General features: G+C 35.0%; 3 protein-coding genes and 1 non-coding gene across 8 annotated transcripts; 3 read left to right on the top strand and 1 right to left on the bottom strand.

Moving 5' to 3' along the window:
* Window positions 1–566: 566 nt before the first annotated feature.
* On the top strand, window positions 567–6,625 carry ABCD2 (ABC transporter family protein). 3 transcript variants are annotated; one of them, XM_087124120.1, is made up of 11 exons: window positions 567–1,045; window positions 1,129–1,330; window positions 1,449–1,516; window positions 2,104–2,430; window positions 2,525–2,689; window positions 3,073–3,301; window positions 4,023–4,261; window positions 4,369–4,684; window positions 5,195–5,466; window positions 6,230–6,390; window positions 6,468–6,625. In XM_087124120.1, exons 1-11 carry the CDS (start codon window positions 737–739, stop codon window positions 6,490–6,492), a joined length of 2,313 nt encoding a protein of 770 aa, XP_086980246.1. In that variant the 5' UTR covers window positions 567–736; the 3' UTR covers window positions 6,493–6,625. The 3 variants fall into 3 exon arrangements, with proteins under 3 accessions (XP_086980246.1, XP_023533885.1, XP_086980245.1); XM_023678117.2 differs by having other exon boundaries at window positions 6,479–6,625; XM_087124119.1 differs by lacking the exon at window positions 6,468–6,625 and having other exon boundaries at window positions 680–1,045; window positions 6,230–6,436.
* Window positions 6,626–7,644: 1,019 nt separating this feature from the next.
* LOC111795596 (CBS domain-containing protein CBSX3, mitochondrial) lies at window positions 7,645–11,533 on the bottom strand. The gene is made up of 6 exons (XM_023678114.2): window positions 11,339–11,533; window positions 10,172–10,438; window positions 9,990–10,071; window positions 9,062–9,135; window positions 8,228–8,288; window positions 7,645–8,140 (listed from the first exon to the last, which is right to left on the bottom strand). Exons 2-6 carry the CDS (start codon window positions 10,430–10,432, stop codon window positions 7,998–8,000), a joined length of 621 nt encoding a protein of 206 aa, XP_023533882.1. The 5' UTR covers window positions 10,433–10,438; window positions 11,339–11,533; the 3' UTR covers window positions 7,645–7,997.
* A 3,609-nt stretch (window positions 11,534–15,142) lies between these two features.
* On the top strand, window positions 15,143–26,425 carry LOC111795595 (uncharacterized). Of its 3 annotated transcripts, none has more exons than XM_023678113.2 (9): window positions 15,143–15,639; window positions 15,716–15,844; window positions 16,743–16,831; window positions 16,934–17,072; window positions 18,068–18,142; window positions 24,116–24,237; window positions 24,490–24,561; window positions 24,911–24,970; window positions 26,068–26,208. In XM_023678113.2, exons 1-9 carry the CDS (start codon window positions 15,613–15,615, stop codon window positions 26,069–26,071), a joined length of 717 nt encoding a protein of 238 aa, XP_023533881.2. In that variant the 5' UTR covers window positions 15,143–15,612; the 3' UTR covers window positions 26,072–26,208. The 3 variants fall into 3 exon arrangements, with proteins under 3 accessions (XP_023533881.2, XP_023533878.2, XP_023533880.1); XM_023678110.2 differs by having other exon boundaries at window positions 15,145–15,639; window positions 24,490–24,565; window positions 26,068–26,425; XM_023678112.2 differs by having other exon boundaries at window positions 15,145–15,560; window positions 24,490–24,565; window positions 26,068–26,425.
* Window positions 20,066–20,205, top strand: LOC147792692 (small nucleolar RNA Z247). The gene has a single exon (XR_015421263.1). It is a non-coding gene; the product is annotated as a small nucleolar RNA Z247 (small nucleolar RNA).
* Window positions 26,426–27,058: the final 633 nt, after the last annotated feature.

Here is a 27,058-nt window from a genome sequence, read left to right on the forward strand (position 1 = left end):
CTTTTTTAGGTAAAAGTGTTAATGCTATTTTAATAAATTTGTATGTATTTTTTAAATATAGTACAAAATTTAAGTGTATTGATGAAACTTTTTAAATTTTAAAGGTATTTTTGAAACAAAATTAATTGTAAGAATATTTTTTTTATTTTAATAAAAATTTAATAAAATATAATGTTTAAAGTTATTTTTATTTAGTTTTTCTTTTTTTAATTTTGGATAAAGACTATTTTATTCCTAAAAAAAATTGAATATAAAACAATAATATTAAACAATGATTAAATTATAACTTTTAAAATAACAAAAAATTTAAAAATCATACGGAATAAATTTATAATTTAATTCAACAATGTAATAATAGTAATAATAATAATAATAATAAAATACCCATAAATTTTGGAAATAACATAACTTTTTTTAAAAAAAAAATATAGGATTAAATCTGTAATTTAGCAGAAAATATAATCGTAATAAAATAATAACCAGAAAATTTTGGAATAAACCGTCACAGATTTTTTAAACGTTGAATTTAGCATTTAATAAAATCAATAATTTCTTGTAGCCGTGGCGTTGTTATGATCTCAAACTCCAAAGATAAACCATTATCTGTTTCAGTTGTCGTTCTGCAACGGACCACGACGGGCCTCTCCAATTTCTTCAGCTTCTGCTCTCAATCTTCCTTTGTTCAACCAATTAATGTAATAGCCGAAGACATTTTCGTCTTCGATTCAAAGAAAAGATGATACTACGCTCAGAAGCGTCCTCTGTTTTCACGATCTCCTCCACGGTTACCGATAATCAAACGTATAAGAACCACCGGCGGCAACTTCAGCTTCGTGATTACGGCGGAGGAGTTAGTTTTCATGTTCGATTCTGTAAACTTTTAACTCCAACGGCCGCTGTCATGGCCGTTTCCAGCGGCGGAACTCTCGCTTGTAGGAAATCTAGGAGTCGTTTCATGAACGTTAGGTCTTCTGCTACTGCCTCCGACTTGTCCTCCTCCATTCAGCCGCCGGATGTTCCAACGCCAGGTTCAGGTCCAGATAAGGTCAGTCTGTTCTTGTGTTGTTTAATTTCTTTCTGCTGATTGCTTGTGGAGAATGACTTTGAGCTTGATTCTGGATGGTGAAGAATGAGGAAGCTCAGAGGCCTGGACCTGATCCGAAAGTTCTGCTGAAGAGGTTTTGGAAAGTTGCTGCTCCTTATTGGTTCTCGGATGACAAAGTGCAAGCTCGATGGCAACTGGCTGCTGTCTTCGCTCTGACCTTGGGCACCACCGGCATCAGCGTTGGCTTCAATTTCCTTGGCCGCGACTTCTACAACGCTCTTGCTAGTAATTCTTCAGTTCATTTTCCTTCTTACAATCGACAGTATACAAATGCTTGTTCCATTAATTAACCTCGTTATTTTCATATTCACATTTTCGCCTCCGTAACGGGTATCTCGAACAGACAAGGACCAAGAACAGTTCACTAAGCAACTCCTGTACTACCTTGGTGCCTTTGCTGGAGGTATTCCGGTGAGCACACTGGCCTCCTCCCCCCACTTTCGCTTAGGTACTGTTCTACTAGTCTACTCTGTTTTACCACATTTAAAACCAAAGGAATAGGATGCTATTAGTCTCTACACTTTTGATCTTCTAGCGTCTTGGATGGGTGTTAGTGTTGACAAAGGTTTTGTTATGTGGAGGAAGAGATTGTATTCTATTTTGGATAGTTCTTATATCGCCATACATGTACCAAATATTAAATTATGAATCTACGGTAAGGAGTACAGACCATTTACTCCTTACCTAAGCTCACTTTGGCAAAAGTAGTTTAATTATTCACACATTGACTCTATTTCAGTAAGAAGTTTATGCATCAAAGACTCAGTCCTTATATATCTACACACACGCACCTAAATGTTTCTATAGCCTAGTGAGAGTAGAGCATTTCGTCCAATGCTTTTAATGTTGTCTTCAGAATAAAAATGTTGGCTTCATTTATCAGTAAGAAACATTCCGAAACAGAAAGGGACAGCACTTGAAAGTCCTGCTTTCAAGTTATGAACAAGTCCTAATGAATTTTCATCAGTATATACCGACTCGAATTCACTGCTTTACAGGTTTTTGTATTGAGAGATTATGCAAAGGACATGCTTTCCCTTAGATGGAGGTCATGGATGACAAAACATTACATGGAGCGTTATTTAAAGAACCAGTCTTTCTATAAAATTCAGTCCCAATCCATTATTGATAATCCGGACCAGCGGATTGTTGACGATCTCAGTTCTTTCACAGGGACAGCTCTGTCATTCTCTTTGGCACTTTTCAATTCTACAGTGGATTTGATTTCATTTAGTAATATCTTGTATGGTATCTATCCACCATTGTTTGTCATTCTTCTTTTGTATTCGATTGGAGGAACGGCAATTAGTGTTTTCCTTGGAAAGGTGAACTTCTTTGGCTGATTTATAATGATCTTTTCTTTTCCTGGAAACTTTATCTAGCCAGACTCTTTTTAGCTTTAACGTCCATTTATTGCAGGGTTTGGTTAATCTAAACTTCTTGCAAGAAAAGAAAGAAGCAGATTTTCGCTATGGACTTGTTCGCATTCGTGAAAATGCTGAATCAATTGCTTTTTATGGTGGTGAAGAGAATGAGATGCAGCTTATTCTGCAGCGTTTCAGAAGTGCTGTTGAGAATTTGACTGTAAGTATTTTAATAGCTGGATATGTCTATATCTCAAAGTGCTGTTTCATGTCGAGCGATTATTTCAATTTCTAATATAAGTTTCCTAATATCTTACTATCACCTTGTCAGAATAAAAAATACGAGTACGTCTATGGTATTATCTGAACTCAGGGTTACACGTAAATATGTATTACATTGGATCTCAATGTTCTCGTCCTACACAACTTTAGATATTTCAAGCTTTGGGCCTTTAATTTTGATACAAGATAATCTATGTCAAAGCTCAACGTCCATTTTGTAGAAGTAGTATTCTAATGTTGGATATTTTTTGTCGTAACCGTAGTTGTGCTTCTTCACCTCTGTGGGTTCTTACCGTATTCTTTCAATATGCTGCATCACAGAAATTATTAATAGCATCCAGAAATCTTGAGTTCTTTACCAATGGCTACCGCTACCTCATTCAAATTCTTCCGGCTGCAGTTGTTGCCCCAATGTACTTTTCTGGGAAAATCGAGTTTGGTGTTATTAATCAATCAGTATCTGCTTTTAATCACATCTTTGGGGATTTTTCCATCATTGTATTCCAGTTTCAGGCCATCAGTGCTTTTTCAGCAATTATTGATCGCTTAGGTATTGTCCTCTTTCCTCTATTTCTTGCATGGATATATTCCTTCCCGATGAAAGATTCTGAAAGGGGAAGTGTGCTGATCAGTCTTCTGGACAACATAGTAGCATACATGCATGAGGAGTAAATATAGATCTACTTGGAATCTAAGAGAAGGATATTCCTGTGTGATTCAAGTAAAATTCGAAAGTATAGAGTACATTTTTGTGAATGCATCTATCCATCTTTGTTTTAGGTCATGTCAAAATTACTTTAGCCTTTTTTCACCATTTCAGTATTATTTCACTCGTATGGTGTTATATACAAATTTTTTTTTTTTTTTTTTTTTTTTTTTTTGTTATTCTCAATTCATTTGACATGCAAGATTTACTTTGCCATTCTTAACCAATTGTTTTGAATACTTGTATCTGAACATTTGCTTGATAGTATATTGGTTCAGTGTCGTATGACTCACATTTAATTTTGGTATGAATATTGTGAGGAAGAAACATCACTACTAGGCAGAAATAGGATTATGATTGAAGAGTGGAGAAATAAAACATAGGAATGCTGGTAAAAGAAGGATGATGATGATGTAAGTAGCAAGGGGCTAGTGGCCATTACCATTGGAGTTACTGATTGAGATCAATGTTTGTGGGATTTGGAATATAGATGGTAGAGATCAACTGTATATCTTAATTTGTCGATTACTAGATATATTTGATTTTGAATCCTCAAAATATGCAGGCGAATTTGATGACCTCTTGGATGGCAGTGCTCCTAATGTTCTCTCCAACATCTCAGAAGAGATACATCTCATGTACTCCCATGTGGACAGTTCACCTCTATTAGAATCAAATGGATCCATGACCCTAGACAAACGTGGAAAATTATTGGAGATTGAGAATTTGACTTTAGGGGCACCAAATGGCTCTACTTTGGTCAGAGACTTGGAACTAATAGTTCAAGAAAAGGAGCATTTGCTGGTGTGTGAAACTATTTCATTTATATATTGAAGATCTATCACGTTACATCGTATTACCATAAACCTGTGGTGGACTAGAAATTCATGAGCATGGAACTACTTTTACAGGTAATGGGACCTAGCGGGTGTGGCAAGACTTCTTTGTTAAGAGTTTTGGCAGGTCTTTGGAGTGTTGGAAAAGGAAAAATCACATTTTATATAAATGACTATCCCGAGCAGATAGTTTCTCAAAATGGAGGGCCCACGGAAGCGCATACAGGAGAAGATATATCCCGAGAAAACAGTAGACCACTCAACAAAAATTATCAAGGGATATTTTTCCTTCCACAAAGACCATACATGGTTTTGGGTACACTACGTCAGCAACTGCTTTATCCTACATGGGCTGAAGGTGCAGCTACATCAGGTTATGTCGAATCAAATGGTAAGTGTACCGATTGATGATTATTTTGAATATCATCAGTCTCACAGACTCATTTCTGGATTACATTCTTGTGGAGATATTTTTTAAAACTAACAATATGTGAAAGCATGTTTGTTGTTCTTTTATTTAGTTAGTTATTTTTCTCAATTAAGTGGTATTATTAGTGTGTAATGTCTAGCCATACCTGCCACGGTTGTTTATGTGATGATATTTCTAGAAAGTTAAAATGTACTCATTATGTTGCTTTGTGAAGTTCTAGAAAGGGAAACGTTATTCTTGTTATTCAATCCAGAACGTAACTAGCTGTATCTGCTAAGAAAGCTGCCCGTGTCACTAAAAGAACGGTTTGCTTGGACTGACTACTATATGTAATTCAACTAGCGTTCATTTTTTTTCTGTTTGCAAGTCATGTAAACACGCTTTTCTATCATATAGCGTCGATTGATTTAGTTTAAGAGTAAATCAATTCATGAGCTCTACCAAGTCAGACTGACTGTTTTTGGCTCGCAGTATTCCCTTCCTTTTTGACGGGTGCATCAAATATCAACAATGTTAGCGAAAATCCTGACAAGCCAACAACAGATGACCTAGTCCAGGTTCTGGACAAAGTCGGTCTTGGCTACTTATTGACTCGTTTCAGTAGCCTGGACATAACTTGCGAATGGTCCAGTGTTCTTTCTCTCGGTGAGCAGCAACGTATTGCATTTGCACGTCTATTGCTTTCAAGACCAAAGTTAGTCCTGCTGGATGAGTCTACAAGTGCTTTGGATGAAGCAAATGAGGTACTACTGAAAACATTCAGCTAGAGTTTAATCATGATGTATGTGTTATAGCTGACATCTATTTTCTTTCATTTGTTGTGTGTTCTAGTACAAGTACTCATTTGAAACATGCGCCCCTTCTGTTTTAGATAGACATAGACCTTGTGCTTGCATCTAAAAATTGTTTCATAAAAGGGGAAACAGTACTGTGACAGATTGAATAATAAATTGTTTAGAGGAAATAGATTCGAGTTTACTTTGACAACCAAATGTAGTAGAGTGAAACGGTCGTCGTATGAGAATATTCAGATATAAATTTCTTTTTAATAAAAGTAATATGCCAAATAAACTATGGGTTTTCTTATTCATGTCTTGAAAGTTTGTTTGGAGAGATGCATATGACATGTATGACCTTCATTGCAAGTTTTATGGAGCCTCATATGTACCACATTGTTGAGATTCATTGTCATAACCTAACTAGGGCTGTCCAGCCAGCTTATCCTCTCTGTCTCTTTATATCTACTATTAACTCATAGTTTTCCATGCTTTAAATATCAGTCTTACCATCTTTACCGAATATTTTCTTCGGTCCATAACTTGATTTGCATGCTTTGTTATCGTGCATTCGTCCAATAACGCCTGTCTTGCATATTGCTCGTATCTATTTTCATGTAACACGAGTTGAATACTTTGTTTATTCAACTCGTGTCGGTGAATTGTTCTTAACTTTTGTTCGCAAGGAATGTTTTGTAGTACAACTTTTCTCTTGTTTCTGCTTCTTCAGGCACGTTTATACAAGCAAATTGCTGATGCTGGAATAACATATATCAGCATTGGCCATCGAAGTACTTTACGCCATCACCATAACAGTATTTTGCATATATCCAAGTTGTCCAGTGGCGAGCAACCCAATTGGAACATTGAACGCATTATTCGTGATGATTTGTACGAATTATCAAAGCAGTAGTAATATGATGCCTATAATTTTGTACTCCTAATTCTCAAAATTCTATTTTTATTAGTTTTTTTGCAGAGGAGAACCATTGAAGGATCTTAAATATGGGGTCGCCTAAAAGGATAGGTCAAAGAACATCAGAAAGCTTCAAGGGTGATGTCAGGTGAGATTTCAACAATTTCGCTATTTATTCTTTCATTAGAGAGTGAATTTCACAATTGGATATATGATTTATTTAGCCTCACCCTAATCAGCCTACCCAAAGAAATATGGGCCTTTTAGATTAGCCTATTAGATAATAATGGTTATATTTTCATTTCTAAATTAAATGTTCAATAATTTTAATCCATTTTTAAAAACAAAAAAAAAAATTAAAAACTCTTCCCTTGTTTGGTAAGAAATAATCATGGTTAGTGATGTCAGGTTAGATTAGCAAATAACCATGGTTATTGTTACCTTATCAAATTTTACTGTTCGTTGAAGGAATTAAGGATTATTGTTACTTTATCAAATTTTACTTGACAGTAAAGAAGTTAGTTGAAGGAATTAAGGATTTGATTTTGTTTTTAATTGTTAATATGGACATTTGTTTTTAGATTTTGTGATTCAAATGGTAAAAAATATAAGACCAGGTTTTGAGTAACTAAATTTTAAAAGGAAGTTATAGTAAAAAAAATATTTTCTTTAATAAATACAATATTTTATGTTATAAATTTAATTTACTTTTATGAACTTAAAACATGTATAATATAATATATCTCAAATTATATATAATTGTAAAATAATAATTATACAAAATTTATAGCACAAAACATATTCTTAAGTTGATAAATAATAGTTGATACTCAATTTAATATTTAGTTTACAGCTACTTGTATTAATATATTATTAAATTGCATTTTGGAACAATGGTTTGAATTAAAATCTAATTTCTAAATCTACCACCAAAATACATCTCTCTCTCTCTCTCTCTCTCTCTCTATATATATATATATATATATATATATATATATGTAAAATCTATCCATCCAACAGACTGGAAGAATCAACGAGAAGCCTGAACCTATGACTGTCTTAATAGTTCATCGAAACTTATTATAATTTTTATAAATGGCCTAAACTGGAATAAAAGTCAACGGAAATTAATATCTTTATTACTCCGTTTAAATTATTAGTTTCTTAAATATCCAGCACTTCCATTAAATAAATTAAAGATAAGAAAGTTATGTAATTATTCATAAAAATGTGAAGGTAGAAAATCCCGAAGTTAAATAATAATATAATAATAAAATCCTCGAACCTGTCTGAAGCAGAAATTGATTGCTTCATTCAGGGTGAGTCGCCACGTCGGGAGAATTTTGTCATCTCCATAAAAAAGAAATGTAGCTTAGGGAGGAAATTAGGAAAGCAAAGTTGGCGTCAATTATTACATAATAGGTCCAGACACTGATTATTGTACCAGAATCATTGAGCACAAACCAAACAACATGAGAGTGCACATACCAGGCTATATTTACAAGAGCTGAACCGTGTTCTGGTTTTTCCAAACATCATACCAGCAGCAAGCAAGCAAGCAAGCGATGTCAATAGCAGCAACTCAATAACCTCCCTGAATAAAAGCGTTCAGGCGGTTTAGCTCCTCTCGGTGCTCGCTCACCACAGCCCGAACCACGTCTCCGATCGACACCATGCCTTTCATACCCTTGTCGTCGATGACGGGTATGTGCCTAATTCGGTTATCTGTCCACCATGCACACAGTTTTCTCCGGGTTATAAAGAAAGTAGACAAAAATGGAGCAAATCTAGCAATACAATGTATTGTGATACCAGTCATAAGTTGCATGGCTCGCAAAACCTTGGTGTCGGGTGTCACAGTGATAAGTTTGTTCTGCAAACACAAATTAAAGGAATTTGTCATTGCTGTTCGAAGTTCCAATATTTTGTGTGGTTATTATGTAGATGGAGGGTAGATTAAACAAATAATTGAGGCCCGTGTGCAAATTAAAGCAACATCAAGTGATTTGTTTATTCATAAAAAAAAATAATAATAAATAAAAAAAAAGTACATCCAATATACCTATGCAAATAAAGGTAGTTGATTTTTCTATGAAACAAAAACTAACTTATAAAAACAACCCATGAACTGTCACTTGTACCCCTATTCTTTCAAACGTTGTGAAACTACCTTAAACTTTTGTAAAATGTTTCAAATCTACCATTAGAGTAAAAAATTTGTTGAAACGTTGAATAAAAAATCTAAGTGACTTAGTGTCATTCTTTCTATCTTAAATCTAAATAGGTGAATTCATGGATGGTCATCGTAGTGATGAAACTAAATACCCTTAAACTTTATCCCTGGTTTAAAAACACTCATTCTTTCAAAATTTTGCAATATTACCATTAACCTTAATCTTTCATAAATGTTTCAAAGCTACCTTTGGAATAGAAAAATTGATAGAAGGTTGAAAAAATCAATGCAACTCAATGTTGTTCTTTCAAACTTAATCTAAGCAAACATCCTAATCATGTCAGATCATTTTAGGTCATTTATGAAGAGTCAATGGTAATATTGCAACTCTAGAAAGAACGATTATCCTTTAAACAGGAGGTAAAGAAGAAACCAGACTGGTTGACATAACATAAAAGGTGACAGAACTATACCTCCTCAGTCATGATATCCCCAACTTTGGTAGACTTGGAAGACCTGCCTTGCACTATAATCTTTCTCAGATAATCTACAAACGTACGAAAAGAAAGCTGAAGTTGAGATATTGCATTCCAAAAGATGAGAAGATGCTTTATGGGACCTAAAGCTTAGAAATAACACCCTATTGTTATAGTACAAGGAAAACTAATTGTAGGCAAGGGGAAAAATGACAAATAAATGAAAAATTATTAAATGAAGATGCCACAACACGGTGACGTTTTAATTACGGTTAGATGTGGATTCAAATCTATAATACCTTGAATAATCACTAGATATAAGTTCAAAATACTTTTGCAAATTCTTTCTCATTCATACAATGGTGCAAAACCGATTCTTACGTTGTGGCAGTCATCCAAAAATTAAGAGGTAAAGCCACTAATCTTAAATTACAGGTTCTAGTCTACACGGCACAATCTTCAGCAGAAACCATTTTGGGTACTCCAAAACTGCAGAAATAATGCAAATTTACTCTCCACCTCCAAGAAAACATTAGATAGTTTTCTTGAAAAGAGAAGCAACGCAAAACGAAACTGATCAGCAGTTTGAACTTCCTGAGTTTTTAGTCCAATATTTAGCACAATTAGCCGATTGCAAAATATTGGGAACTTCAAAAATTTTCAAAGTAGCCAACTTAGGCATAACTCAACTAGTTAAGGCATATTTTTCGACCAAAATGTTAAAGGTTCAAATTCTCAACCACACCACACATATTGGCATTCAAAAAAGAAAAGCGGTTATCAAGGGTACATGCATTTGTTATTTTCCCCAAACTACAGTGTAAATGAATCTCTTCATTCATAATTGGATAGGACCATAATTTTGTAGTTGAACCCATTTATTCAGAGAAATATCTGCATTTATAAAGCAAATCATATCACGTACCTCTTTCTGTTATAATACCAGCAATTGAGTTTTGCTCCGCAGGCTTAACAACCACCAAGGCTCCAACATTGTGCTGAGTCATCTTTTTTATTCAAAAAGGGGGAGTGCGTGAGTAGAAATAGCAGCATAAGTAAACAATTATAAAGATTATGAGAACTTTCAAACAGTGCAGAGATGCATACCGACTGGACGGCATCATAAACTGTGTCATCTGTAGTGCACCAAAGCCATGATCCGTCAGCACTTTTGCCTTTTGCTTTCAAGATGTCATCAATAGTAGTGCTTTCAAAGCCATGTTCTTCAATGTTTGCAGAATTAGCTGATGTCGTAAAGCATGAAAACATTGCAGGCCTCATCTGGGGGTTTGCTAGACGAATTTGTTGCAGAACAGCAGTTTTCACAACGTTTCCGTGTGATAGAAATGATCGCACAGCACCTTGCATCTTTACCTGTAGAAACAGACGCTTAAAATTGTACAATAAACTCTCTAAAGCTTGAAGAGCGTGCCATTTTATCAGAAGACAGCAGTCCAATACAAATCCACCCGTACTCAAGAAAATGATAATTTTAAACTTCCGTGACAGAAATTTTACATGTAGAAATCCACATAGCAAGAAGAAAAAGAAAAAAAAAAAAAAAAAAAAAAAAACATCCTGCAAAAAGCTTGATAATGGAAGCACGATCTATGTCCGCCATTTCTTTCATTGGAAACTGAGATAGCTATTCTATTTTTCCTCTTTTCTCCGAGTTAAATGCCAGATTTAGCAATAAAATTAAATTGGCTCGGCTCATCCGTATTAAAATACTCCATAAATAAGAAGACCTAGTATGGAAGAATGTGAACGGGAATATAAGGATGAAGAAAATCAATTAATTACACACTCAGTGGAGCACTTCTTGAATCCTCCGGCGTCGGTCAAAACCAGCACAGGTCTATTAAATAACGTAATCAATGAAAAAATAGCTCCAATTAAACGTCTGGAACACCAAACATGATCCAGCTCACTAAATCCGAGATCAGTACACGAAACAGACAAAATACAAAATAACGGTAAAAAAAAAAAAAAAAAAAAAAAAAAAAAAAAAAAAAAAAAAAAAAAAAATCAATTAGCACATCAGTAATGAAAAACAATCAATCAGCAGAGCAGAGCTTCACGAACACATTAAAACAAAGAGCGAGAGACAAATCGAAAGTGACTACAAGCAAGAGACGATGAAACGAAAACAAATCCAAATACCAGAGTTCAACCTTGATCGCAGAAAAACGATAAGATTCATGCGATAGATAACAAAATGAGGATGAAATGGCAAAAAAAAAAAAAAAGAGAGAGAGAGAGAGAGAGAGATACCTGATGAAGAAGATCCACAAGAAAATCTCTGGTTTCAAGGAAGTTGAGAAGTAAAGAGTAATGGCGAAGTGAGGTTCGGATAATGAAACCTAACGGAAGGAGAAGGTCATAAAACTGTGAGACCCGATTTTATCTCTCTTTCTTTTTGTTTTTCGGACCTCTTCACCGCTCCCCATGTTTTTGTCATTCTTCCTTAGTCTACTAATTCCTTATTATTGTTTATATATATATATATATATATATAAATAATTTTATTTTAAAAATCAAAATTAACCTTTCATTTTAAAATAATATTATCAAAAAATTATTATTTTTTTGTTTCAAAAATACACGTAATTTATAGGTATTTTTTAAAGATAGAAGAATATTTTTTTTTAATTAAAAAGTATTAATTAAATTTTTTAAAGTTACGTATTTTTTAAAGATAGAAGAATTTTTTTTTTTTTAATTAAAAGGTATTAATTAAATTTTTTAAAGTTTAAATATATTTTTAAAAGTTGATGGATATTTCTAAAAATAATATTAGCCGTTTTTAACTCATCCCGTACTAATAATGACTTTTTTAATTTAAAATTTTAATGGAATATTCTTTAGATATGAACTAATAATGACTTTTTTTAGTTTAAAATATTATTAAAAATTTGTAATGGAATATTCCTTCTTAGATAAATATGAAGTTTTAAAATATTTTTATTAATTTAACCTTTTAAATATTAAAACAAACGACACATCATGTGCATTTAATAATATTTTATTTTTAGGCGGTTGCCTTTCTCAAATTCGAATTTATTAATCATCATTTTAAATTTATATATATAATGCCATTAAATTTACTATTAATTTTTGAAATATTTTTATTCTTTTTTTAAAACAATAACGTTGCTTTTGATTTTCATAAATATTTTAAAAATACACTAAATACCAACGGCCCTTAACTCTTTTACTTAAAAAATAGTTTTAAAATGAAATTTATTGAAAAAATTATTAAAAAACCAGAATATTTATTAAAAAAAATAGTTATTTGTTTTTTTTAATTACGATAACTAAATTCTTGTAATTAAAAATACAAGAAAAACAAAATCTATCTTTAAATATCGAATAAAAGACTCTAAAAGAAAATGAGTCAAACCTCCTTTAATGCCGTAAAAAATGACTAAGACTCTAAAGGAGTCAAGCCTCGATTAAAGGGAGACACACTTTGTTCGAGGGGAGGTGTTGGATGATGAAAGTCTCATGTCGGCTAATTTAGAGAATGATCATGGGTTTATACTCTCTCCGTTGGTAAGCTCAAAGCAAAGCCACAGGAGTTTATACTCAAAGGAGAGCATATTCTCCTCCTCAACCATGAACACAGCTAGGAATTCAGGAATTCATAGAAAATTTGTTGCAGACAACATTGTTTTGGTGTTAGCAGCAATTATGGAAAGCTTTCGTTGGAGGTTTTTTGGTTGGAGAGTGAAATTTGGCTTCAAGAACGATGCGACTATTGGCACTGCATTTGGCGGGCAGATAATAAGGGTTTTTCCTTGTATAATAGTCAACAAATGTATACGAGCTCATTCATCCATGAACTTCTTAGACAAAATCATCACTTTCGCCTTACTTCACTTCAAATCTTTTCTTTTGTGTAAGAGTTGTGATGTGTTTGCTGTAATATTACTCTAATAAAAATATTCAATTTGTTACCGAAAAATAAAATATTAATGTCAACTTGAATATTATAACTCAAACTCAAATTAGGTTATAATATAAAACACAAAAAGGTTGGAATTTGTTATATTTTCTAATTTAAATCAACAAAAATTCTTCAATCAGATTCCAAGGAACTATTTAAAGACCCGTGAATGTATTAGGCTTGATGTAACGACCCTAAATTTCTATATACTTAGAGTCGCTACTAATGTCACATGCTCATGTCTTATGCATAAATATAACTCTTAAAATAAAACATCATCTATAATATAAATGTTGAAAACATTTAAAACATCCTCTCCTTTCAAAAAAACACAGGCATGGTCTTACAGTCATGGTCCTACCTATTTAAAGTTTGCGAATAGGTCGAGGGTGTTGCGCCCCGATGCCTCTAATCATTGACTTTACCGATAGAACTCGCACATGGGCTCCAGTTATCTTGAGGGAAACTTTGGAAGGAACCAATTACTAGACGGTTCAATTAGTCTTTTACCCCTATACCTAAGTTAGACGTAGAGTATTTTTAAAACTATCAAAAAACACAGGCATGGTCTTATAGCCATGGTCCTACCTATTTTGTAGCTAAACAAAAAGATCTCCTCTCCAAAGAATTCATGGAGGCGAAAAATCTCATCTTCATGGTTCCCGAGTCACGAGTCAAATGATTTTCGTATAATCATAATCGCGTAACTCTAAGTCCTAACCTCACTGTGGTTTATTGTCCTTCCATACACCATCACAGGCAGTGGTTCCAAATTCAAAACCGCTCTAGCAGGTGCTTAATGTTACAATCACATTCTATTAGGATTTGCAAAGTGATTGTGCGACACTCACTGTCACTCTCGAGTAAGTTAGCCAGCTAAAATTTGAGTCACCATTGACACGAGTTACGTAAACTAAAGTTATTAATAACTTAGCAAGATATTTTATAAATATTTCAAAAATTATTTTTAGAATAAAAAAAGTTATTATAATATTAAATGAAAAGTCCACGTGTCTGGATTATGTCATTTTAGATGTCTTAATTATCCTTTTGTTCATAATTTTAATTAATTTCAAATTTAAAAATGGTTTCAAAACATTTGTAAAATGTGAATGATAATATTGAAAAATTGAACTAATAACAATATTTAAAAAAAATATAATTTAGCTTTTTAAAAAATATTTACGTGTTTTATTTCAAAAATAAAAAATCACGTCTATTTTTATATTTCTTTTGAAAAATGAGAAAAAAAAAACTAAAATCTTTTCGATCACCTGAAACCTAGATTCGAGCCAACGACAGACAATAACTCCCCTCGAACACAAAAGGTTGGCCTTATCTCATCCCAATATCTCGTACACGTGGTAAGTAATTGACCCTTCTATTATCGATTTATGGGAGTTTTAGGACTAAAAATGAATATTAAATACTATAAAGTTAATATTTAATTTCGAAAAATCGGAATTAATAATTTAATATTCACTTCTTTATTAGTTTAAAAGTTAAAAGGATTAAATGATATAGTTTAGCAATGAAAAATTATTAAAAATTGTATTAATATAGACAAATATAAAAACCATTTATAAATTAAATTTGTAAAATTTTAATTTTATATCAAATAAATATAATTTTATTTTGGAATAAGCATATTTTCAATTTTACTTTTTATAGGTGTTATCATTAAAAAAAAATCAATAAATAATTTTTTTAATACATTATTTAACACGATTTATTAAATAGTTAGATCTATTCAATATTTTTTAAAATCAAACTATTTATCCGGCATAAACTTTAATGGAGATCCATATTCGAAAATGTAATTTTTTTTTTTGTTAAATTATAAAAAATACTATTAAATTATATCTCGTCTTTAAAATTATATTTATTATTTCGAAAGCTGTAATATTATCTATTTTTTTAATAAATATTTTAAAATTACTCTTTGCAATACTAATTAATTAGAATATTCATAAAAATTAAATTTAAAAGAATGACATTTTGATAGACCAATAATTTATATATATATATATATTATTTTATTTTATTTTATTTTAATTTTAATTTTTGGTTTTTTTGGTAAGAAGAAAGTAATAATTTACTAAAACGTAAATGTAACCATTTTTAAGGCCTATTAGGCGTCCAAACTTACACAAGAACGTCACTCCGCCGCAATGCCGCCGTGTGTCTCCGATTTGTTGTCGGTCTTCCAAAATTCCGATTTCCACTCGAGAGATTCTCGATCAGTCCAGTCAAATCTCAAAGCTCTTCTTCGTTAACCGTCCACTTGTTGTTTTATACGATCATAATTTATCGTTTTCTCGTCTTTACTTCTCTTCGACTTCACGTTTTTCGCTTTTCACCGGCTGCCGCGAGCTTCCGGCAGCGTCTGTATATGAACTTGGACGACGCTTTTTCCTACTACTTCCGGCTGCTGTTGCTACTTTTTTCTCGCATAATTTCATCCAGTGTATCCAGGCAATGTACTTTGATGGTGATGGCCCGCTAGTGCTGGTGGCTTTCTAAGCCTACGCTGTCTTTTCCGAAAAAGTATGTCCATATCCATCATCTGCCGGAAGAAAATAATTTTGATACCTACTTGATGGTGTTAACTCGTTCTGCACGTGAAGTTAGGGCTTTATACTTGTTCGCTTTTACTCCATTGAGTGGACTATTCAATACTGATTCGGTTATCTTTTGTGCAGTTTGCAGCAATTGTGCATCTGCCTCTTTCTCTTGCGTACATGACTTTCTCAGTCACCGACGCTTCCGATCCGAGTAAGGGACTTCAATGGCTGGCTTCGGTCTTTTCTGGCATTGTTTTCTGCAAGATTGTAAGTGTGCATATTTGAACGAGTCGCGAATCATATTGTTATTGTTTGTTTAAAGTAGAGCAACCGACTAGGCTATCCATGATTTCCTCTTCTCTCTCGGAAAAAAAAAAAAAAAAAAAAAAAGGCAATCCATTACATCTAGTTAGATTTCACTGTCGAGGCTTCTTGCTAGACTGAGGAACAGTTTCCTTGACCTAATTTCTACTGGTTCTTTTAGAAGCTGTTAATTGATTCAATTACCAATCTCCATTGATTTGTTGTTGTCTCGTCACTGCACACGTATATTGATAGAGGTTTATTAGTGGGAGCGTCTTGAGTGCATATGTGAATAAAGACGTGCTGCTCTCGTATGTGGTGCATCTAGCTTTTTTTGATATGCGTGAAGTTGTATAAATGTTCTTAAACGTTTACTTCTCGTTTACTAGTGTCGAACTTTCAAATATTAATGAAATTACTCTTTTTATTACCTATGTTCGTTAGGTGCTTATGCAGTATTAAAAATAATAAAGAACAGATGATTTTTTTTTTTGTCTGTTGCTCATTTAAATAGTTTTCAAGCAAAACTTCAATTCTTTTATTGGATCGAAAACTAGATAGGAAGAAACAAGAGTGATTTGTAACAGAAAGGCTTAAACGAGAGTGGTTGTCAAACATATTTTTTTGGTATTATTTCTTTTCGTTCTTCAGACTAAACACGGAACTAAATAAGAAACGATTATCAAGCGAGATAGTAGAACTAGGAAATGAAAGCATTACAAAATAGACCCTTAATTGCAGTATTTTTGTTGTTGTGCGATTGCGCATGATTGAAAAGAAGAACGCATGTTCAGGAACTTCTCTGTTACTGGAAAATTTATGCTTTTTTCTAGTCAAGTTTAAATTGGTTTCTTTTTTGAAGGTTTACACGTTAACAGGCATCCTTAGCCTCCAAAGTTTCAAAGCATATGGCAAGTTAAGCGATTTTGGGAAGGTTGAATGGAACAATAGGTAAAATTCTCGTGATTTTTTATTTCATTTAGTAATTAGCTTATTTCTTAGTTGTACATTTGCTATGCGAATGTAAAATGATGAATTGTTATTCTATTATAGGGGCTTTTCAACTTTCCACGCCCTAGTTGCAGCATCTTCTTCTCTTTATCTTGTACTGTTGTCAAGTACTTTCAATCCAGGTTCCAGTAATGAACTTCTTATAAGAAGAACGTCCTCTTTATCTGATATGACATTGGGGGTAAGTTGATGAGCAGAAAGGTCAAGTCTTCTCCTTGTGTAATATTTGGTTCTAATTTTTTCTCAACTTGCTTTCTTTTGCTTGCTGTCATTACAATAATCTTGCCCGTAACCTATTTTCTGAGTTGGCTCTGCTACAAAATGTTATGATTATTTTGTGTAAAGTTCATGTCTTATATGTATATGTCTATTTGTATATATGAGTATAATTTTGTTGTTACAAACTATTTGCCTATTATATTATTCAGTTTGCTCGTGACCACTAAATGCATGATGCAAGGGTTATGAGTATGAGTTGAATTTAATTGATATAGAAGTTTATGGTTGGACACTGTTTCAATGTGAGTATTGTTCACAACTAGTGCCTCTTGCATTAATTTTTATTGTCATTTTGTTCTTTGATTGAAGAGTATATTGTGTATGCAACACATATTGTACTCGAGACATGTACACAAGGGAGTTGCAATTTAGAGTTTTAGAAAGCTGGACAAGAAATAGCATGAGCTTCTACATGATCAAGCACTTTACCCTGCCTTAATGTAATATAATATAAGCATCGTTGCATTTTATTAATGTCCTATATTGATTTAGTATAATTAAAAAACTGGACAATTCAGAAAACATTAATTTTCTTGTAGACATGAAATTTCAAATGCTCTTGCACTAAACTGAGTGATGGGCTGTAATGACATAAATGTCATTTGGGCCCTTTACCTTCTGATTGTTTGTCATTTCTGGTCGTGTATTGAATTTTCTTCTCTTTTTGTTTTTTTTTTTTTTATGTGTTCTTAGATCTTTTTCCATTATCGTCACTTTCTCTTCCACGAGGTGCTTAGTGGCTGCAAGTGATTAGTTACATGTGAAGTAATTTTTTAACTTGTGTAACGTTTTACACTTTCTCCATTAAAAAAGAGCAGTTAGATTCTTTCTTGCCTGTGGTTGAATGATTTAAGTCATTAATCTCATTTTTTTTCTATTTCCTTTTGCTTTCTACAGTTCTCTATTGGCTATTTTCTATCAGATTTAGCAATGGTCCTTTGGTTCTTCCCGGCTTTAGGTGGTCTAGAGTATGTGAGTATGGAGAAAGGTTATTTTTTTTTACCACATAATTGCAATACATTACATTCATTTGATATCTCATATTTAGTTGTGCTTTATGTTTCACTTTTTACTATATCATTTTATAGTGGAAATACAGAAGGAAGCTGAATAACTGCTTTTGTTTTTCATTTTTGTATGGTAGAAATAAAACTCATTCATCTCCCCCTATAAGAACTATAATAAGATTTGTAGAAGAGACAAAAAATTGTTTTCTCAGTATCAGTTTGAATTTTCATTTTCTAAAAATTTATAATGTTATTGATGAAATGCAACATATAAGTAAAGAGTCGAGACTAATTTAGTGCATATATTGTGGAGGGAGATTGATTTGAAAAAAAAGTAGTAGAAAAGTTGAGTGTATGCAGTATTTGTTTATATATCTAGATACCCAATTACCCAAATGGCGGGTAGAAAAGTTTGTTGCGCAGTGACTTGAGGGAGCAACGTGAGATAAACTACATATTGTGGGTATTTGGAGTGATTAAGTTATGAGTGTGTTTAAGTGTAGCAAGATGCAAGAGTGGATTGGTCAGAAATTGATGTGTCGTAAGAAAGGAAGTTATTTTTGTCCATATGGTGAATTAGTGCAACGAGAGGGGAGCATGAGAGCATACCCATGGATTGTGAAAAACTACTATGAAAGAGAATGTGATAATTTATGGATTATTTTTTACTTGGTAAGAAAGTACTGGAAAATAGAACTATCATGGGTTGACCTAGTGGTCATATGAGCTTCGGGGAAATAAGAAGGAATGAGTTCATGGTGGCCACTTAGGATTTAATATATAGGCTGACCAGGACAGTAGACTTTGTTAAACCTAAAATAGATCATAACTGTATATACTAAAATAGTCTAAGATTTACTAGTTTATGATTTGAAGGGTTTGTTACCAAATCTATGATTTTATGGTTTGTTACCAAATCATAGATTTGGAATGTAATCTTCATTATACGCATCTATAAATACATGAGGTCGTGACCCATATAGGTTATCGTGCCATTCAATCTAACATGGTATCAGAGCCATGCCCTAAACTTAGTCGTGCCAATAAATTGGTAAATCCTCAAATCCTCAAATATCGAACAAAGAACTCCTAAAGAAAAGGAGTCAAGCCCCTCCTCGAAGGCAGTCAAAAATGACTAAGACTCCAAAGGAGTCGAGCCTCGATTAAGGGGAGGCGCACTTTGTTCGAGGGGAGGTGTTGGATGATGGAAGTCCCACATCGACTAATTTAGGGAATGATCATGGGTTTATAAGTGAGGAATGCTAACTCCATTGGTATGAGGCCTTTTGGGGAAGCCCAAAGCAAAGCCATGAGAGCTTATGCTCAAAGTGGACAATACATGTTAGATTGAACTAGCATGGCCTTAAACACCGTCTCCAACACCGTCTCCAACACCGTCTCAACCACCATGGCGACTTTTGGCCTTAAACAATATCCAATCCCTCTACACCATGTTGTCACAATTCGTCTAACCAAAAACAACTTCATCATATGGCGTGCCCAGCTCCTCCCCTACCTACGGAGTACGAAGCTTATGGGCTACCTCGATGGCACCAATGTTGCACCTGCCAAGCTGATCCCTTCCTCAACTGCTGCTGGTGCTGAGCTGGTCTCTAATCCGGCCTATAATCAGTGGTATGATCAGGATCAACAAGTCCTTAGCGGCCTTCTCTCCTCCATGTCTGAGGAGATTCTTCATGATGTGGTTGCCGCTACTACGTCCAAGGAGGCGTGGGATACCCTGCAGCGGATGTTTTCATCGTCAACTCGTGCTCGCACTACTCAGATTCGTGTTGAGCTTGCCACGTCCAAGAAACGAGATCAATCTGCTGCAAATTATTTTTGCAAGATCAAAGGGCTAGCCACCGAGCTGGCCGCCGCCGGCTCTGCCTTGCAGGATGATGATGTGATCGCGTATCTTCTCGCTGGTCTTGGCCCTGACTATGATCCCTTCGTCACCTCAATGACTACCAAGAGTGAAGCCCTCACCCTTGATGATGTGTTTGCACATCTAATGACGTATGAAGCTCGCCAACTACAACACCAGGCTGAACTTCAGTTAAATCTTGGATCTTCTGCCAATTATGCTAGTCGTGGTGGTCAGCAGAAGAATCGTGGGCGTAGGGATCGCAGTCGTGGTCGTTCTCAAGGTTATGCACCCTCTCGTCCTGCTGGTGATCGTCGTGGCCCTTCTGCTCGTCCTTCCTGCCAGATCTGCGGCAAAGTGGGGCATACTGCTATCCGCTGCTGGCATAGGATGGATGAGTCCTATCAAGATGAACCTTCTTCTGCTCCTCCTACGGCACTGGCGGCTACTTCCTCTTACAAGATTGACCCAAATTGGTACAGCGACACAGGCGCTACGGACCATATCACCAGTGACCTGGATCGTCTCGCTGTGCGTGAACGTTATCATGGAGGTGAACAAGTTCAAGTCGGCAATGGAGCAGGTTTGCGTGTTTTGCATACTGGTCATTCTCTAATTAATACTGCTACTCGTCCTCTTGCGTTGCGTAATATTTTGCATGTGCCTGAAATTTCCAAACATCTTCTTTCTGTTCATAAATTTTCTCGTGATAATGACGTATTTTTTGAATTCCATCCTTGGCATTTTTCTATAAAGGATCGACAGTCGAGGAAAAGTCTCCTAAATGGGAGGTGTGAATCTGGTCTTTATCCTATTAAGCCATCCGATGTCGATAATCTCAAGCACGCCTTGGTGAGCAGATCTACTACTCACGCCCAATGGCATGCTCGTCTTGGACATCCTTCATCTCAAGTAATAAAATCCATTTTGCGTCTAAATAATATTTCGTGTGCTAGTGAGTCATCTTTGTCAGTTTGTAATGCGTGTCAGTTAGCAAAGAGTCATCGATTACCATATACTAGTTTTTCCCATAGGTCTTCGTCACCTTTGGAACTTATTTTTTCGGATGTTTGGGGCCCTGCACCTCCATCTGTTGGGGGTTTTAAATATTATATTAGTTTCATTGATGATTTCAGTAAATTTTCGTGGATCTATTTGATGCATGATCGTACAGAAGCTCCTCGTATATTTTTGCAATTCCAAGCTCATGTTGAGCGCCTCCTAGATACTAAAATCAAGTGGGTTCAATCTGATTGGGGTGGGGAATATCAGAAAATTCATAACACATTTTTTCGTTCCCTTGGAATTGGTCATCGTGTTTCGTGCCCTCACACACATCAACAAAATGGGTCTACTGAACGCAAGCATCGTCATATTGTTGAAACTGGCCTAGCCCTTCTAGCTCATGCTCATGTACCTATTAAATTTTGGGACGACGCGTTTCTTACAGCCACATATCTCATCAATCGTCTTCCTACTCGTGTCATCGATAAAAAATGCCCCTTAGAGCTTCTTTTTCATACCCCACCAAATTACTCCTTATTAAAAATTTTTGGGTGTGCTTGTTGGCCTCATCTTCGTCCTTATAACAAACAAAAGCTCTCTTTTCGATCAAAGGAATGTGTCTTTCTAGGCTACAGTTCTTCACATAAAGGGTATAAGTGTCTTGACACCGATTCTGGTCGTGTCTATATGTCTAGAGATGTCATATTTGATGAAAATGTTTTTCCATTCAAGAGAGCCTCACCTAATTCTTCCCCAATCATGCAGTCGACGCATAATGCCCCTGATTTGTGCACCTTGCATTTGGGTAATAGCAGTACTAATTTGGAGAATGATCACATGCATATGTCTGGGCCTACTAACTCTTTGGATGCAGAAAATTTGGTGTCTACATCAGCTTCGGAATTGCCGCAACAATCCTCCGCGTCGCTGCCATTCGAATCGGCGTTGGTTGTTCCGCCAATGATTGAGGCATCGGCTTCTCCGCCAGCAGATGATATTGCGCAATGCCCGGTCGAATCCTCGGCCGTTGGTCAACCAACTGCTGTAGCATCGGTTGCTCCCCTCGCAACGGCTGATACGGCCGTCCCCTCAAATGTGGATCCTGCACCTACTACTCATCCGTATGGTACTCGATTGAAGCACAATATCAAGAAACCCAAGGTGCGTACAGATGGAACAGTAACATATCTTGTAGCTCGGTCTTCTGCCTCTGAACCTACTTCACATATTACTGCTATGGAGCATCCCCTCTGGCGTCAGGCAATGAATGATGAATTTCAGGCACTTCAAAAAAATAAGACATGGCACTTAGTTCCTCCTCGTGCTGGTCTTAACGTTATTGATTGCAAATGGGTTTTCAAACTCAAACAAAAGCCAGATGGCTCTATTGATCGCTACAAAGCACGCCTGGTTGCTAAAGGTTTTAAACAGCAGTATGGCGTCGATTATGATGATACCTTTAGTCCAGTTGTTAAGCCCACTACCATTCGGCTCTTATTATCTCTTGCTATTTCTCGTGGTTGGGCTATTCGGCAGATTGATATTCAAAATGCTTTTCTTCATGGCCTTCTTAATGAAGATGTTTATATGAAGCAGCCCCCTGGATTTGTGGATTCTCAACACCCTGGTTATCTCTGCAAGCTGGATAAGTCGCTTTATGGCCTTAAACAAGCTCCGCGTGCCTGGTTTTCTCGCCTTAGCTCCAAACTATTACAGCTGGATTTTACACCTTCAAAGGCTGATGTCTCTCTTTTTATTTTTAACAAAACGGGCATTCAGATGTATATTCTCATCTACGTTGATGATATTATTATCATCAGCTCATCTTCTACGGCTACTGAGAAACTTCTTACACAGCTTCAGGATGATTTTGCCGTCAAGGATCTTGGTATTTTGAGTTATTTTCTTGGGATTGAGGTCCGCCATACTTCTAGTGGACTTATTCTGACACAACATAAATACATTCGAGATTTATTAGCCAGAACCAATATGCTCACCTCCAAAGGTGTGCCCACACCTATGCTTCCCAGTGAGAAGTTGTTATTGAATGGTGGTGAAAAGCTCTCACCTGAGGATACTACTCGCTATCGAAGTGTCGTTGGTGCTCTCCAATATTTGTCTCTGACACGTCCTGATATATCCTTCTGTGTCAACAGAGTGTGTCAGTTCATGTCCTCTCCGACTTCTATACATTGGGCGGCAGTCAAACGAATTCTCCGTTATCTACATGACACTATTGATATGGGTTTGTGTCTTACAAAGTCCAGCACTGATTTGTTGAGTGCCTTTTCAGATGCTGATTGGGCTGGGAATCCTGATGATCGTCGAAGCACTGGAGGCTATGTGATCTTCTTTGGTGGCAATCTTATCTCTTGGAGTTCGAGGAAACAATCGACAGTTTCTCGTTCTAGTACGGAAGCCGAATATAAGGCGGTTGCTGATGCCACTGCCGAATTAATTTGGATCCAAGTTCTCTTGCGTGAGCTCGGGATCTCGCAAGCGCGAGCGCCTAGCCTATGGTGTGACAACATTGGTGCCACCTACCTATCCGCCAATCCAATCTTTCATCGACGGACGAAGCATGTTGAGGTTGATTATCACTTCGTTCGTGAACGAGTATCGACTCGTCAACTTGATGTTCGACTCATATCTTCCAAGGATCAGCTCGCCGATATCATGACAAAGCCACTGCCAGCTCCTTCTTTTAGCTATTTTAGGCGCAATCTGAACTTAGTAGTACATCGTCCAGATTGAGGGGGGGTGTTAAACCTAAAATAGATCATAACTGTATATACTAAAATAGTCTAAGATTTACTAGTTTATGATTTGAAGGGTTTGTTACCAAATCTATGATTTTATGGTTTGTTACCAAATCATAGATTTGGAATGTAATCTTCATTATACGCATCTATAAATACATGAGGTCGTGACCCATATAGGTTATCGTGCCATTCAATCTAACAGACTTGAATAAAGAAAACTGAACTTTGAAGACAGTAGACTTGTGTGCTTAAATACTGAGTGAAAGCTGGTAACTGACTTTCCTAATTTTAATGACTTCAATAGGTTCTGCATCATGGACTGTCGCTGTTCTCAATCATTCAATCCCTCCTAAGTGGTCAAGGACAGGTTTACATACTAATGGTTCTTTTCACAGAGATCACCACTCCGTTCGTAAATCTTAGATGGTAAAGTTCATCAATTATGATTTTATGTTTCGTGTTTCTTAGGGCTGGTTTGGGAGTGATGTCAAGATTACCAAAATCACTTTTTTCATGCTCTTTTAAAATATTTTTGACATGGCAAAAATGGTTTTGGCCATTTTAAAGTCACTTTCAAACATGCCCAAAATATAGAATTCATTACTCTGTTTTCTGGATCAGAAAAAGAACGTATTTAGTTTTGAACTATTGGCTCGTTGCTTTCATTTACTTCATCAGGTACTTGGACAATGCTGGCCAGAAGAACTCAAATCTCTACGTCATTAATGGAATTGCGCTGTTTTTTGGGTGGTTGGTAACGTCCATAACTTGAGATCTGGTTTCATTTTAGTGTATAACAAGATTCCCTGTTCAATAGAAATTAATGTATTTGAGTGCGTTCATGCAATTGAATTAAATAACATCTTTAAAAGTTTATAAATGATTTATTAAAAGTGATTTTCACATCATCATTTTAGTTTTAGGTTTTAACTTTTAAATGCAAAATTGTTGAATTGTTATTGCATGTTTGAGAATGATTTTTAACTTGTAAAAGTGATTTCATCCATTTCAAAACCACTCCAAACATACCTGTGAGTTCGTTGTCATCTTAAATTTCAGTCTATTTTTTGTTCAAGACTGATAAGTTTTGTTTCTTCAGGTTGCCAGGATTGTCTTATTTATATATTTTTTCGGCCACATGTTTAAACATTTTGATGAGGTGAGTAATTAACATCTCTCGTTGCAAACTGAGCCTTGAATCATTTGCTTATGGAGAATTATATTCTTAGTGAACTGTTCAAGCTCATTTTCCTTGAAGTACGATGCTAGAAATGATAGATTTGCAAGTCTAGTTCCATGCTTGAATTATACGATCCATGATAGAGATGTATGTTCAAACTGACACGAAGGCACTTCATTCTTACAATGAAATATTTCTTAGCTGTTTGTTATCGAAGGGAAAAAGGTAAAATCTGTTGCAAGTTGATGCTGACTTGGCGGTGTCTATAATCTGTGTGAGACTATGAAACGGAGAGAAAAGTAGAAAGTAAAGAAATGATCTATTGCTGAAATGCAATGCCACTAGCCTTTCTGCTAGAGCCTCCTAGTTTGAAAACTTTTTAGGTCCAATAACCTTTAAACTAATTTCAAATGGTTCCTTTTAAACATGGTGGATGAAATTCCCCTAAACTTTTCTTCATTGCTTTGATTGCTGACACTTTCGTGTCAGATAATTGGTGGTTTGAGTTGGATTCCTGATCATAATTTCTTACTATATTTGGTTGAAGTGGGTAGCTGGGAAAGGTGGTTCGAATTGGATTTCTAAGAAGAAAAAGTTGTTACTTTTATAAGGTGTCGGTAGGTGGCACATATTGGCTAGCCTAGATAACTCCTCCGCCATCCGAGTATGGGGTGGATTGGATGAATTTGGAGTGATTTTATTTCATTTTTTAAAAAACCAGTGTTTGATTAGATAATTAAACAAATATCTAAAAGTTGTAAAAAGACTAAATAGCACTTGGGAGAGTTTTAAATTACTTTTGGTCTGAAAATGGTTAAAGTGTTTCATGTTGGTGGATGATGAAAGTGTCACCACGACTAATTTAGGGAATGGTCATGGGTTTATAATCAAAGAATACTCTCTCCATTCCATTGGTACGAGACCATTTGGGGAAGCCTAAAGCAAAACCATGAGAGCTTATACTCAAAGTGGACAATATCATATCATTTTGGAGAGTCGTGTTCATCTAACATTTCATATTCGATAGCTTAGAAGCCCGTCAGTGGTTGAAGAATTTTCTGTTCCACATGTTTCAGGTGAAGAGTGTGTATCCTTTGGGCTTCTACACCTTGCTGGCGGTGCCTCCTATGCTGGCTATTATGAACATATTCTGGTTTTGGAAGATCGCCAGAGGAATGATTAAAACTCTCAAAAAAGCAAGGCACAGCAAATGACAGGTCCATTTTGCTTGATTCCTTCCTTATTTGTCTTTGTAATACGCTATTTAGTTGCCCACAATATAAAATGTAAAAGATGTAGTTAATTTGGTTGTAGAACTCTGCTTCTGCACTGTAAAACATAAGTAATCCACATAGATACCTAAAATTATGTTTATTAATACAGACTAAGCAACATTCTTGTTATTAATACAAACTTCGAAATGTTCTATTTGGATCTTCGGATCTGCAGCTAGTGTATTAGATTCGAAATTGGTTATCATCGAGCTATAACTTACTTTAGATTATGTCTAGAATTCTCGGTCACGAGGTTAAATGTCAAATCGCAGATTCTGTTGGTATCTACAGCTTCATAATATGAGAAAATGATTACTTTCCTTTGATGAAGAGAGTAGTGCCTGTCCAATTGAGAAATGAGTCTTTAACTGGGCAACCACCCACGTGTTGCAATTGGGTTGTGTACTAAAATCGTTACCCACGTTAGTCAGTTATTGCTGCTCCGTGTACAAGTACAACCGCCCTTAGCTTTGTCTCGTCGGCAAGACAGTAACGTAATAGGTAAAGCCAATTTAATGTGCATGAATTTGGTACTTTGAAATTTAGGAATATAAATTATTGTTTTTTTTTATTCAATTTAGTGACTCCAACCTTTCACTTATTAGTCAATCATATAGTTCAATTATTCTTCAATAATTAAAATAAAAATAAAATAGAAAATGGATTACTGCTTAAAATAAATATCAATTTAAACATAATTTATTGGATAAAATATAATTATTGATGATTCAATTCCTACCCTATAATTATTGAATTACAAATTAAATTAAATTAGATCTTTTTTAAATGAAAT

Source organism: Cucurbita pepo, chromosome 5 (genome assembly GCF_057944985.1).
Source record: "Cucurbita pepo subsp. pepo isolate OVF chromosome 5, ASM5794498v1, whole genome shotgun sequence".
Taxonomy (NCBI): Eukaryota; Viridiplantae; Streptophyta; class Magnoliopsida; order Cucurbitales; family Cucurbitaceae; genus Cucurbita; species Cucurbita pepo.

Excerpts from the sequence above, each read along its gene's own strand:
- ABCD2 (XM_023678117.2), top strand. The coding sequence starts at position 737 with ATGATACTACGCTCAGAAGCGTCCTCTGTTTTCACGATCTCCTCCACG. Across the intron at positions 1,046-1,128 it reads CAGGTTCAGGTCCAGATAAG|AATGAGGAAGCTCAGAGGCC; the intron begins GTCAGTCTGTTC and ends TGGATGGTGAAG. Across the intron at positions 5,467-6,229 it reads CTTTGGATGAAGCAAATGAG|GCACGTTTATACAAGCAAAT; the intron begins GTACTACTGAAA and ends CTGCTTCTTCAG.
- LOC111795596 (XM_023678114.2), bottom strand. The coding sequence starts at position 10,432 with ATGCAAGGTGCTGTGCGATCATTTCTATCACACGGAAACGTTGTGAAA. Across the intron at positions 10,072-10,171 it reads TTTATGATGCCGTCCAGTCG|ATGACTCAGCACAATGTTGG; the intron begins GTATGCATCTCT and ends TGAATAAAAAAG. Across the intron at positions 8,289-9,061 it reads GGGATATCATGACTGAGGAG|AACAAACTTATCACTGTGAC; the intron begins GTATAGTTCTGT and ends TTGTGTTTGCAG.
- LOC111795595 (XM_023678110.2), top strand. The coding sequence starts at position 15,613 with ATGGTGTTAACTCGTTCTGCACGTGAA. Across the intron at positions 15,640-15,715 it reads TAACTCGTTCTGCACGTGAA|TTTGCAGCAATTGTGCATCT; the intron begins GTTAGGGCTTTA and ends TCTTTTGTGCAG. Across the intron at positions 24,971-26,067 it reads TGTTTAAACATTTTGATGAG|GTGAAGAGTGTGTATCCTTT; the intron begins GTGAGTAATTAA and ends CACATGTTTCAG.